Source organism: Rhizophagus irregularis, chromosome 31, assembly GCF_026210795.1.
Source record: "Rhizophagus irregularis chromosome 31, complete sequence".
In the NCBI taxonomy this organism is placed as follows: Eukaryota; Fungi; Glomeromycota; class Glomeromycetes; order Glomerales; family Glomeraceae; genus Rhizophagus; species Rhizophagus irregularis.
The window spans coordinates 1,049,613-1,064,121 of NC_089459.1; the positions used below are offsets into that span (position 1 = coordinate 1,049,613).

Sequence of the window (14,509 nt, forward strand, 5' to 3'; positions counted from 1 at the left end):
AAAAACAAAAGAAGTTTTACATTGGAGAGATGTGCCTTCACATAGCAATGGAAATTCACGCACTTAGTGAAAATTAAGACTACAGTTCAAGGGTTTTATAAGAGAAATATCAAGAAGAAGGATAGTCACATCAGCACGTTAGACGTTTACAAAAGAAAATCTCACCTTTTCAGTTTTCAAAGATGAAAAATAAAGTGACTATGTTTATCATTTTCTGAGTGATTATTAATAACTAATGTAGTTTCATTCAATAATACGGTAATCAAAATTTAATATAATCCGGTTATGTTTATGAATCCCAGTTTATCCCGTGGGTTTCTATTTTCTTTTTTATTACTAATGATTTTTTAAATCATTTTTAAAAAATCGGTATTTTACTTATTTAAAAATCATCATTTTTAAAAATCGTTATTGTTAAATAAATAGCATTTCCAACTTCATCAAAATGCCATGACATAAGAAGTCATCTAAGGACGCTCCTTAAGCAACTTGTTATTTATAATAGAGGACGAGAGAGGCTGATGATTCAGGTGAGGACTAGAGTACTTAGTAGGTCAACGATATGGTAGTTGTATTATAATAATTCTGTGAATATTAATTATTATTACATTCATGGACGTAATAATATAAACTTTTTACATGGTTTATACAGTCATATTTATTAAGTAGTCTTTATACGACTTTGTAAATTTTAATTATCTAATTTTCATAATTATGGACTAGGTATACGTAAAAATCTATTAGGTTTAGCTTTCTTCGTATCTTTTAAAATATTTTTAGTAGATAATGTTATTAATTCATTAATCATAGATGATGGGCTCATGTTGCCCTTTTTATTAATGATTAAAGCGACAGTACCAGCAACGTGTGGGCAAGCTTGGCTGGTTCCTGAAGCCATAGATAATGAATTATATAGATGAGCACCTGCTGCAATAATATCTTTTCCTGGGGCAAAAATTTGTACACAAGATCCAGTGTTAGTGAAACTTGTAATATCATCTGTAGATTTTTCCGTAGCTCCAACAGTAATTGCTTGCGGTGCTGATGCTGGTGACATTTTACATGCATCACCTGATCCATCACCCGCTGATACTACTACATGAATACCAACATTGGAGCAAAAGCTTACCATTTGGTTAATTGCTTGAGAAAATGCTCCTCCAAACGATAAACTATGAAATTAATTTAAATTACTATTAGTATTAAGATTAGTTTTTTATGTGAAGTTAAAAAAAAGGGAAGCTTTACTTAATGACTGTGTTTTTATTTGAACTTTTCATATGTTGGAGAATTACATAAGACAATCCTGCTACTACTGTTATTGAAGAACCTTGCCCATTATGGTCCAATACTTTAATTGCAATGAGCTTTGTTTTTTTTGCAACCCCATATTTCTTGCCACCAACCTATTGAAAGAAAGAGAAAAAATCAGACTAAATAAGCATGAATGCAATTTAAGTCTCAAATCTCAATGATTTCTCGATTACTACAATTACTATGTACTTGTACTTACTATTCCAGCAACATTAGTCCCATGGCTAATATTTTGGGAAAAGAAAAAAAAAGATTTTTTCTTAAGATCGGTAAAAAAAAATAAAAAATAAAAATAAAAATAATTTCATTATTTTACTTTACCCATGATCATCGGTTGATGAACAACCAGAGCAAAAGCTACCTCCAAAGCTTGCTCTTCCTTCGAATTCAACATTTTTAATATCGATTCCTCTAAAATAAACAAATAAATAAATAATGATATTAAAAGAAAGCCAATTCGTTGGACATACTCACGTGTCAACTACATAAACGTTTACTCCAGAACCAGCATTAGTTGGATAATTGTATTTTCCATCTAATGGAAAAGTTTTTTGATCGATACGATCAAGATTCTACCAATAAAAATTTAGATATTGAATTTAGTCTCTTTCTTTCCCATATGTATAATTACAATACTGTATACTTACAAAAGGTGCACCGGTTTGAATAGTTCTTTTTTCTAAGTTACTACCTTCAAAAATAATAGTATAATTAAAAGCATAATTGGCCTTTATATTAATAACCTTTTCAGTAAATTTAACATCTCCTCTTTTTGCTAAATTATTTTTAACGAAATTATTATCAAAAAATCCACTATAAACTGCAAAGACTCCGCCAATTGAATAATCTGTGATAAGAGATTTATCAGGTAGTACTTTATTATTATTGCTGCTAAATATTCCTTTTCCAGATTTAAACTTTTCTACACGGCGTCCTAAGCACTTTGTAAGCATATCAAGATGAACATCTAAAACTGATACAATGGATTGAGAAGAAAATTCTGGAGTTTTAAGGAAAATCAAAAATTCTTCCTGTGGATTGGAAGATTGCACAGTAGTTGAACGTGGACATTGTGCAGCCGATGTGATGAATGGCAATGACAAAATTACTGGAAGGATAGTGAATGAAAGTAAAATTAAGAAACGTGACAACATTATTTTTAAATGAATGTGAAATCAAAGTGAAGGAATAAAGGATTGGCGAAAGGAGAGGAGTTGGTAAGAAGGGATATGAAATGGAATAGATGAAAATTTGATGTCGAATATTTTCTTTTATTATATATTTATTATCTGTTACGCGATTGCGATTTTGTAATAAATAAATAATGTAATACAATGGATTAGATTAGCAAAACAATACCTTTTTATTTAGTTGCTGCATCCTATAATTTATTGGCATTTTTACTTTTTGGTAAATAGAACTAAATCTTGCTACATTGCTATTGTCCAGTCTTTACGTAGCATATATTTTTATACGCATAAATGATTATATTTTGAAAAATCTTATTTTTTGTGTGACGAAAACAAAATTTGTCTCGTATTACTTATTCGCTCTATTTTAATAATTAAACGATATCCAAATGTTATTGTTTCCGAAAGAATATTCGAGTTTAGAAAAAAAATTTATCTTTCAATCTAAATCTCCTTGTCTACTATGTTACTCAAAAAATCATCCAACTGCTCGAAACAAATAATATAGCTAAATTAATTAATTTCCAAATGGAATTAAAATAATATGCATGTATGTATGTAGAGCCTGGAACACAATAAGCAGCGTCAGTGTCACCTAGTAACTTTTATTATCATGCCATCAGTAAATCTAAATTTTGCAAAATAAACTTAATTAATAATATTTATTAAATGCATGCAAGATTTAATATTAATTGCATGTGTAATTAGACTTGCTCAAATTTGTCGATAATATGCCGAGAACACGGTAAAACTTTGTCGTATTGACACATAATAGGATCATACCTAAAAAAAAATGAAGGGGACGTTCTAAAGATCTGCAATTCCGACAAGCCAATACTTATTTTTTTTTCGTTCTAGGATCACAGAAGATAGGCAACATAAATTTTTGGCAGGACTAACGTTATTAATTTACTATATCTATGTACAGTATAACTAATAAGTAAAACTTTCTCAAGATTTTTGGCAAACTGGTATGAGAGTGTACGTTTTTACTATACTATAGTTATAAACAACACTTGGACTTACACCTTTAAGGCATGATGGTAAGAGAATAATTTTATCGTTTCTCTTGTTAACAAGTGTTATACATATATATCAGTTATATACATATATATTATATTTACCTTTGACAAATGCACCCTTTAGTCCGGTCCCAAGCTTGTATGTTTTATAATTACTATAAATGCACTATTTAAAAATTATGTATACGTTACTGTAACTAAAAATCTACATAAGTAAAACTTAAAATTAGAAAAAGAGAAATTTATAATTTTCCTACAAGATAATTCACAAATAAATATTACAAATTCTGCAAAAATGATATGAATTTTATAATTAATTGTAATGTACAGTACTGTAAAAATATGAACCATTTTAAATTTAAATATTCAATTATTGATATGTTAAAAAAACAAAAAATACACAATGCAGTAATGTACAATCGTACACACTTATTTTATTTTCTTGTAATTACGTTTAAGTTTTTAGGGAATGATTACGCTAAAGAAAAGGATATTAATAAAATTAACTCGAGCCAGAATTATAAACTTGACATTCTATATCTGATATCGTACAGTAATATGGCAATGTAGTTTTATGCGACAAGTAAAGATGATCTACGAACAAATGTTAGATGAGGTATTCTTCCAAATAGAGAATTAAAAGCACTACGATTGTTGAGAAATCAATGCATGTGAAGACAATGTAAAGTTGAATTATTTCTTGTGGTGGTTTAATTTAGTTTACTTAATAACTAATAACTTAAATCACAATGAAATTAATATACCGGTACTTTGTAGGAATACATCAATTCTATAAAACAATAAAATTTCGTAGGTTTTTAGTATATTTAAGAATTTTTTTATGTTAATTAATGATTATATGCTAATATATATTTATTTTTTTATGTACTGTATTCTTCAGATTAAAAATGGTATTATTTAGTCAACAACGCCAATTATTTCAAATTTAAGCATTTAATCAATATTAATAATACTTTTTAAAGTTATTAGAAAATTAGCGGATGATTGCGGTTAACTGCGTATGAACGAAATTATAATGTACCCGGATATGACATGCGGTTAAAAAATTTTAATTCGCTTAATTCCGGCCAATTGCGGCATGTTCCATTATTCCATACAAAATATTCCTCAATTTTTTTAAATAGGGGAGTATTTTAGTCGTATTTATCTCTGCGTAAAGGTTTCACAAAAGTTTCACAGTCGATGCGGGGGTTCATTTAGTTACTTTTTGTGCTCCAGAAACTATTCCTTAGTTATATATGAATATATGACATAGTTATTACTAATTGCTTTGTTCTTGTTTTGTTTGCGAGTTTTTTTTTATATTTTATGTGGTATTCTTTGTCCTTTGTTATAATTTTTATTATAAAGTGAAAGAAGGGTAAAAATGGATGTAATAAAAGATATTGGAAATAGTGGGTTTCAAGGGAGAAATAAAGCATGAAAAAAGTAATGCCTGCCCGGTAATAATTCCGACTTATCATGACATTAACGATGTTCTTTGAAATGTAAATCTGGGAATAATATACATGTGAATGGCTAGTTAACAATCGGAAAAAACGGTCCGTGGCGCGCAGACTGCGTTGTATGTCATTTTTTGTAGATCATTTTATTTTCATTTATAAAACCTGTAATACAAAATACATAAACACTAAAATATTTTTTTATTTTTTTTTTCCTCCATTGAATTTATTAATCCCTTTTTATTTAAAGATAATTAAAATGAACCCAACAGAAGAATCAAAGTTTAAAATTTGTACACAATGTAATAAAAAAGTGATAAGTTTTCCAAATAACTTTTGTAGGAAACAATTTCTTTCATCAATTGATAATGAGACAAGTGGAAATATCAATTTAGATGAATTTATTAAAAAAACTCAATTAAATTCAAAATTCTGTGATGATTTTATTGAATGGATACCGTATTCAAATTTTGAGAATATAAAATATTTAACAAGTGGTGGAAATTCAAAGATTTATTTTGGAAATTGGTTATTAAACAAGTCTTTGGCTTCAATGTCATCGCTTAATGTCGTCCTAAAAGTTATTAGAATTAGTGATTCTCTAAAAGAGGTAAAATATGTTAATAATAGATTTATATTAATTATATAATTAAATTTGGTTAATTCAATCATTTAGCTTAAAATTCATCATAAATGTCGTGGTCAAAACATTATACCATTTTATGGAATAACGAAAGCACCTGAAGAGGATGAATATGCTATGGTCATACAATGTGCGAAATATGGAGATTTACGAAATTATATTCGTAAATTTTTTTCAAGCTTAAATTGGACCGACAAAGCAAATATTCTTATTAAAGTTTCAAAAGCTTTAAATTTTCTTCATCAAATGAATTTATTTCATAAAGATATTCATTGTAAAAATATTTTAGTAGATGAAGAACATAGAGTTTTAATAAATGATTTTGGACTTTGTCAATCTAGTGATTCGGAAATAGGTAAATGTATCATGTAATGCTGTAATACTTATCAATATATATATTAATCTAATTAAATAACTAACACATTTATGTATACAATACATTAAAAAGTTCCAAATATTCTTCAAGGAGTTTTACCCTATATCGCTCCTGAAGTTCTAAGACGTAAATCATATACAAAACAATCAGAAGTATATAGTATAAGCATGATCATGTGGGAATTAACTTCAAAGAAACCACCATTTTCGGATTGGTTTCATGACGTAGAACTTGCACTCGCAATTCTTGATGGAATGAGGCCTGATATTGTTGAAGGAACACCCGAATTTTATGTTGATATTATGAAACAATGTTGGGACCCTGATCCATCACAAAGACCTGATGCTACCCTTTTGCCAAAAATATTTGAAAAAATGATGGAATCATGTAAAATGTTTGATAACAATATATACTCACCAATACGAGAACATCAATCTGACATTATAAATAATTCAAATGAGAATAGTACTGAGTCAGGTATATGATATGAGAGTTTATTATTAAATAAATTTACAATTAGTAATATTAAAATTGATTTCTTTTTAGTAGGTTATATAACTCAAGCGTATAATTATTCTCTTGGAAAATTATCTTTATCTACTGAATTACAAGGTAAGTATTTAAGATTTTAGCTATGATTTTGATACATATTAATTAATTTATTCTATTAATCTAGATGATGATCAACCCGAAATAGAAGAAAAAAAAATTACCAAAGAATTTTCTATAGAATTGACCAATCAAATAGAATATTATGAATCAAAACCTATTAATAGCTCTTTTGATATTAATACAATTACAATAGAAGAGAAAATAATAAAACAATGTGACGACAACAAATTAAGAAAACCGAGATCTAAGAAGAATCCCGAATATAATGAAAAACGAGCTTATAAACTTCGTAAATATCAAATAGCTGGTAAGTCTCATAAATAAAAAATTGCGCCTATTTAAGATTTATGTTTATAATTATTAAATTACTTTTATTATTATTATTATTTAGGCAAATTAAAAAAAAGTATGAATACTAAAATAATTTGTTTTATTATTCGTTTAGTTATTTTATATTAATGTTCATGTTGCTTATAATATGAATTTTTTAGAAAATCGTAGATCTATAACACTACCGGAAGATGACGGTAAGTATATTTTTAATTTAATTGAATGAATGTTTATTTCACATTATTTGATTGTTAATTATTCTCTTTTCTTTTTGTTATTAAGATGAAATTGGTAAGTTTGTATATATATATATTAAAAAATTATTACGGTTGAACTTTAATTCTAATTCTCTATATTATTTAATTTTAGTATCAGGAAGTGAAGGTATATTTAATAATGATAAATTTATTAAATATTATTATATTTTTTAACAAATATTATCAAAATTTTATTTAGATTCTAGATATGCTACTCAAACATACGACTTTACATTAGATGGCAAGTAAATATACATATATTATATTAATTATTACTGACAATAATTCTTTTTTAACTTTTCATTCTTTTAATATAGATCTGAACAAGAGTTACAATAGGCTACAATAAAATAATAATTGTTCTAATATATATATATATATATTTATAATTCTACTAATTTATTATTTAATTTATTATTTAATTCTTTTTTATTTTATAATTACAGTAGTCATATGTTATTATTCGGTTATTAATTGTAAAATAGGAATATACATTGTAATTTATAATGTTTATTAACAAAAGTATAATATGTATCTAAGTATGTATATCTGAGATTTTTTGCGTACAATTTAGATAAATTATTTTCTTCATAAATTACGAAGAAAATGTAAAAATTTATCATCACAGTGATCATTAAATAAATTTACAATTGATATTAAATAGTTATTGAATAGAGATATCGGTCTTCGACCGATATCCTCCATTATAACTGAGTTACAGTACGGTCATTAGGAATACTTGCGGTGACCAATAGGAATTAATGTTCTGATGGATATTTCATAGTCATTAAAATCCCGCATATTCCTAATCGACCGAACAATAAATGTATGTTCTAATTTACAAATATTAATAATAATAATACTATAAAGGAGCGAAATTTGACTATTTTGTCAAGAAAATAATATTTAACAAATGCAAATGTTTCTATTTATAAGTCTAATTATATAATTTATGGACTGGGTATACGTAAAAATCTATTAGGCGTAGCATTTTGTAGGTTTGTTAAAATATTTTTGGTAGATAATGTTATTAATTCATTTATCATTAATGATGGGTTCATGTTGCCCTTTTTGCTAATGATTAAAGCGACAGTACCAGCAACGTGTGGGCAAGCTTGGCTGGTTCCTGAAGCCTTGGATAATGAATTAGTTAGTAAAGCACCCGCTGCAACAATATCCACTCCTGGAGCAAAAATTTTTACGCAGGATCCGGTATTAGTTAAGTTTGTAATTTTATTTGTAGATTTTTCCGTGGCACCAACAGTAATTGCTTGTGGTGCTGATGCTGGCGATACATTGCATGCATTACTTGAATCGTCACCTGCTGATACCACTACGTGAATACCAGCATTACTACAAAGGCTTATCATTTGATTAATTGCCTGAGAATATGCTCCTCCAAGTGACAAACTATGAAATTAATTTAAAAATTTTATTAATATTTTGTTAAGATTAACCATTTTAAATGAAATTAAAATATTTACTTGACCACCGTTTTTTTATTTGAACTTTTTGAGTGTTGGAGGATTACGTAAGACAATCCTGCCACCACTGTTGTTGAAGAACCTTGCCCACTTTGATCTAATACCTTAATTGCAATGAGAGTTGCTTTATTGGCAACTCCATATTTCTTACCCCCAATCTACCAATAGAAAAGAGTTCAATGAATGTGAATATGAAAAAAAATTTAGAAATTTTTTATAAATGTTACTTACAATACCAGCAACGTTGGTTCCGTGGCTATATCGAATATTGATATGTATAAAAGAAATAAAATTTTTTAGAATCGATTGATTTGATTTATTTAATTTTTTTTCTCACTTACCCATTATCATCGGTTGATGAACAACCAGCGCAAAAGCTACCTCCAAAACTTGCTCTTCCCTCAAATTCAGCATTTTTAATATCAATTCCTCTAAAAAATAAATAAAAAATTAAAGAAAGTTGTTGCACGTTGAACAAATTATTTAACGTACTCACGTGTCAACTACGTAAACGTTTACTCCGGAACCAGCACTAGTTGGGTAATTGTATTTTCCATCCAATGGAAAATCTTTTTGGTCGATTCGATCAAGGTTCTAGTATTCAATTTAATTTTATTAGAATAGAAATTAAACTTTAACTCTCCTTGTATATTACAATTACTTACGTAAGGCAAACCATTTTGAGTAGGTGTGCTAGTAGCTGCTCTTTTTTTTAATTGATCCTCTTCAATGATAACAGTATTATTAACAGCATAATTGGCCTTTATTTTAATAACTTTTTCAACAAAATTAACATCACTTCTTTTTGATAATGTATCGACAAACTTCTTATCAAAAAATCCACTGTAAATTGAAAATTTTCCATCAGTGGAATGGTCTGTGATAAGATTTTTATCAGGTTTATTATTATTACTGCTACTACTAAATATTCCTTGTCCGGGGCTAGACTTTTCCACACGACGTCCTAAACATTTTATAAGCATTTCCTTATGGTCCGATACGACGGATTGAATGGACAATATTGAAGTTTTAAGAAAAACCAGATGTTCTTCTTGTGAACCCGAATCCAAAGATTGTATTGTAAAGGGACATACTAGAGCGAATGTAATGGATGATAATAATAAGTTTAGAAATGAGAGAAGGATTAGGGAACGCAGTGAAATCATTTTCATTTAATTCTAAAGAGTGTAAGGTAAATGAATAGGAATCATATGAATGACAAGGAAGATGAATAGAGAAAAAAAAGGATGTGTGGTGGTATCGCATGTTATATCTTTTTTCGCAATGTAAAGAATGTTGCACGCACACCAATGAACACAATCAAACTTTAATGTGTCGTTGCATTGTTTACCTGGTGTACTTGGTTTTCGTGCAAGCATTATGTATTAACTTTGTATACTTTCTACTTTTGGATAAACCGTCGATTTTAAATTTCCATATGAACAATGATGTTTCCAATGAAAGTATTGGAAAATGCCGATCTTCCAATGCAACTACTCGGGTATTATAAGAAAAAGAAATCTATAGAAAAAAAAAATCTATTTAAATCTATTTCATGTACTTGGAAAATGAATTTATTAATGCAAGATATCTGATGCCATTTTAATTCGTATAACAGTTTTGATATTGATTGGCTGATTCACAATCAGCCGAGAACTTTAATTTTACACCAAAAATATTATTATTGATAGTAATTTAGAAAACCAGAAAAAAAAAAAAGTAATTTTATAAATTTTCAAAATAAAGTCTTTAAGTGTAATTGTAATTTTAAAATTCTTTATTTTAAGCAAAGAATGGAATGCTTGATTTGATTGAAGAAATAAAATGCAGATTTACTTTGAAAATACGTTCTTATAAAAATTTGACTCCGTTTAATTAATTCCTCCAATTCAAATTTGAATTCATATGGAATTGACAAGAGAATGTAATCCCGATTCTCTTGATTTTCTTGCTAAATTTGAAATTTTAATCCTTTTTTTGAGTGATGTTGGATTTATTAGACGAGTATTTATTTGCGATTTCATTTTAAATTCTTCGATTATATTTACGACTTACAATTATTATTATTAGTTATTCTACAGCCAAATAGGATCATGCTTTTTTTATCATGCTGATATTTTTTTATTAAGCTATAAATAAACTACCATTGCATAATTATTATTGATATTTTTGACGTTGTTTAATCAATAGTTTATTGTATTTATAAGATGATCATTGGCGGCTGCAGAATAACACAGTTATTTGATAGGGGTGTTAAAATATCTTCCGAACTGCTTCGCAGTTCGGTGATATTCTAACCCCCTATCAAATAACTAATATTTAACGATACCTTAAATTTATAATAATAATATATATCAAATGCATTTAAACGAAAAACGTAATAAAATTAAAATATCAAAAAGCTCAGCAGCATTGCAAAGTTGTGATTTATTATTGAATTTACACAGTGAATTGTTTAATAAAAAAAAACCTTACTTATTTATAAATAATACAGTTAATCTTATTTTTCTAAAGAACTTTTTTTAGTCAAACCTTTCATTCTAGATAAAGAGCCTTTTCTAATCAAGCCAACGGTTGGAGAAGTTGGAGAAGTAGTATTACTACTATTGACATCAGTAATAATTTTTAATGGAGTAGTTAATGTACTTGGAGAAGTGGTACTATAAGTCATTCTTCTCTCTCTCCTTTCTCTTAGGCTCCATTGTCTAATAATGGGAGCATTGTTATCAATATTGGTACCTTCATTCACATCACCAATCGTATTACTTCTTTTTCTGCCACGATGCTCATTACCATCTTTTGAAGAATTTCTTTCTTGCTGTCTTTCAATTAAAGCAATTAATCTAGCGAATTTTTCCATATTTCTCATTATTATAATATCCTTTTCGGTCATATTGTCGGTAGAAATATTGCCATTACTACAAACATTATTGTTATGACCTCCTTGTGATTCCTCCTCCTCTTCAACAATCATAACACCTTGATCTAAATCCATATATTTAACAAATATAATAGCTGCCAATTCTTTACAAAATTCTTGTAATATAATAAACGCATTAACGAAATTAGTAAATTTTGCAAAAGGGTTAATATGCGTATCCTTATACATTGAAGGAGAAACGGGTAAATCAGGTGAACTTGGATCGATTAAACGAGGTGATAAGGGACTATGATTATTAATATCAGAAGAATTCCTTGAACCGTAAGACGATCTACTCATGCCCCTACGTTTAACCAATTGTATACGAGTTGGAAAATTTGGTACTTTTGAAGCACCAATTTTTGCTTCACTTGCTATCTTCTCTAATACACTAATTAAACTTTTACGAGTGTTAACATTATCAGTTGATGAGGAATTCTTGTTATCAAAATCGAAGTTAGCATATAATAACAAATCAATTTTTTCGTCTAGTATACATGCTAATTTACTTATTATACTAGTCAACACTAAATTTCTTTCTAATGAAACTTGAAGAAAGTTTTCTAATTGTTCAAATATCATACTAATAAATGTTCCTTCATAAAATACATGAATATCATTATTAATGTTATTTTCGGTATTATAAATGTCATTGTTTTCTTTACCAGTAAAATTGCTAAACGAATTAGTAGTGGTAGTGCTAATATTAGGTAAAGGATAAGGGTTAGTCCAATGACTACATGCTAAAGCAACTATTTGTACTCGTCTTTGTGCATCTAAAAAATAATCTTCATAACCAAATCCATTGTCATTTGCTTTATCAGTCGATTCTACTACCACTGAAATATCCGATCCTACTTTATTATCATCCAGCGGCATTAATGATAATAATTTTCTCAGTAATACTCTAGGGTTTTTATTACCCATTATCGTATTATTTGTCGTTGCAGAAATACTGCTACTAGAAGAAGTAGTATTACTAAAAAAGGTATGATTCATGTGAGTGAGATTTCTCAATACTAAATTGTACAATGCAAATTGATTAAATGTTTCCAAGATACTATCAAATAATCTTAACGTAGATAAGCTTAATCTATCTTCTGCATTACTACATCTCCCTATAAGAATTTCTCTTATAGAAGCAACTTTTGTTATCGTTCCTTCTCCCGATTTTTCTTGAGAAACATTCTGAGGGATATTCTGAGGGATATTCTGAGGAACACACTCAGGTTCCAATGAATCTCCTAATAAAATGTTGAATACAGAATCAAGTATTTGATGAACTTTAATGTACTTGATTAATTCATTTACATAAGTTGTTGCTGCGGTTGCTTGTTCATCTAATGGACTTAATAATGCTGGTATAACTGAACATTTTATAAATCCATTTATTAACCTATCTAAAAATTGTAACATCAATATCTATTAATAAAAAAAAAAAATTTAAATAAAATAAATAGTAACTTAAACGATAAGAAAATAATAAACTTACTGGGTTATTAATTTCCGCAACCTTATTGATAAATTGCCAAAATTCAAAAAATTCTTCGACTGCAATTTCAGGTTTATTTATATATTGTAACACTTCAGATGGCGTACGTTTTTTATTAAATCTTATCGTTGAAGATGAATTCGTATCACAATCATCGTCACCATTATTATAATTTCCATTTGATTCACTTATCATTAATGTGTTGTTATTTGGTAATGTTGCAAATGCTATCTGTAGTCTCTTCTCCTATGTAAAAGTAAATTAGTTTGGAAATTTGTTTTAAAAGAGTTTAAGGAATTAATTATTTTAATACGAACCAATGTTTCGAAAAATTTAGATTCTTTGATTAAATAATTGAGAAAATCTATATCATCTTTCAACATATTCATTATTAAATATAACGCTTCTCTTGATACTTTACCTGTTTGTCCCATTATATTTATATAATCTAATAACATTGAAAATATTGGAAAATCAGTCTAAAATATTTATATCGAAATTAAAATAATATTAGTAAATAATTTTCCTTAGTTTTCTATACATAAGAGGATACTATTACTTACGCCTTTAGACCTTTCAAAATAAAAATCAATCAATTTTGGTTGATTCGTCATTTGTCTACAAACAACGTGAATTAATTTAACTAATCCTTGTTTAAGGTAATAATTGTCTTCCACATCTAACTCATATGATAATAGTATTAATCTTTGTATATATAAATATACTTCTGGTGCAAATAATAATTTCGGTGGAATATTTTGCGTGAAATGCATAAAAAATTTCAATACTTGAACCAGCATTCCTTTTGGTATCTATTTATTTTTAAAAATAAAGTTATTTAATAAAAAAAAAAAACAAAAAAAAGATACATCCCACTTACATCATTATTAGCGTATCCAATTAAATCTTTTAATACATTGTTATCTAATATAAATTCGATACATTTTCTTTGAACTTTATTTTCGTCAAATGGTATATAATAACTTGAAATTGAACTATGGTTAATTCTAATTCGTATTTCTTCTTCTTTAATAAATCTAATAATATTTTCTAAATTTCCTGGTATTTTTGTTGAGTTTATATCAACAAATTTACTTTGCTCTATAATAAAAATCAATTAAATGAATTAGCATGCATTTTTATATTAAAAATCTATACGTATATGTACATACGATATAGCATATAATTAGTTACCTTTGGACTTTGTTGTGGAAATACTATTAAAATATTTTTTTATAGATTTCCATTCTTCTTGTAATTCTTCTTCTTTAGATTTAATATGTGGTGCTATAATTTCAATTGCATGACCAACTATTCTTGATAAAAACATGTTTATAAAAGTTGTAGGTTAAATTAGGTAAATTGTGAAAATTTTAACGCAACAAAAATTTTAATTGATAATTTGG

The 14,509-nt window shown here is 27.4% G+C and overlaps 4 protein-coding genes across 4 annotated transcripts; 1 reads left to right on the plus strand and 3 right to left on the minus strand.

Annotated features, from left to right (window-relative positions):
* Positions 1–712: 712 nt before the first annotated feature.
* Positions 713–2,468, minus strand: OCT59_022329 (uncharacterized protein; the record flags this gene model as incomplete). The annotated part of the gene is made up of 6 exons (XM_025333826.2): positions 713–1,172; positions 1,249–1,406; positions 1,514–1,538; positions 1,636–1,725; positions 1,789–1,886; positions 1,962–2,468. The coding sequence occupies 6 exons, from the start codon at positions 2,466–2,468 to the stop codon at positions 713–715; spliced, it is 1,338 nt and encodes a 445-aa protein (XP_025169131.1).
* A 2,780-nt stretch (positions 2,469–5,248) lies between these two features.
* Positions 5,249–7,556, plus strand: OCT59_022330 (uncharacterized protein; the record flags this gene model as incomplete). Its single annotated transcript, XM_066144741.1, has 11 exons — positions 5,249–5,599; positions 5,666–5,987; positions 6,081–6,485; positions 6,555–6,620; positions 6,685–6,927; positions 7,012–7,026; positions 7,112–7,147; positions 7,233–7,241; positions 7,320–7,334; positions 7,407–7,448; positions 7,525–7,556. The coding sequence occupies 11 exons, from the start codon at positions 5,249–5,251 to the stop codon at positions 7,554–7,556; spliced, it is 1,536 nt and encodes a 511-aa protein (XP_066006174.1).
* A 120-nt stretch (positions 7,557–7,676) lies between these two features.
* OCT59_022331 (uncharacterized protein) lies at positions 7,677–9,857 on the minus strand (the record flags this gene model as incomplete). The annotated part of the gene is made up of 6 exons (XM_025309551.2): positions 7,677–8,617; positions 8,692–8,849; positions 8,923–8,947; positions 9,033–9,122; positions 9,188–9,285; positions 9,357–9,857. 6 exons carry the CDS (start codon positions 9,855–9,857, stop codon positions 8,158–8,160), a joined length of 1,332 nt encoding a protein of 443 aa, XP_025169133.2. The 3' UTR covers positions 7,677–8,157.
* Positions 9,858–11,079: 1,222 nt separating this feature from the next.
* OCT59_022332 (uncharacterized protein) lies at positions 11,080–14,433 on the minus strand (the record flags this gene model as incomplete). The annotated part of the gene is made up of 6 exons (XM_025321345.2): positions 11,080–13,033; positions 13,104–13,349; positions 13,421–13,582; positions 13,667–13,915; positions 13,984–14,204; positions 14,298–14,433. The coding sequence occupies 6 exons, from the start codon at positions 14,431–14,433 to the stop codon at positions 11,192–11,194; spliced, it is 2,856 nt and encodes a 951-aa protein (XP_025169134.1). The 3' UTR covers positions 11,080–11,191.
* Between the last annotated feature and the right edge of the window lie 76 nt (positions 14,434–14,509).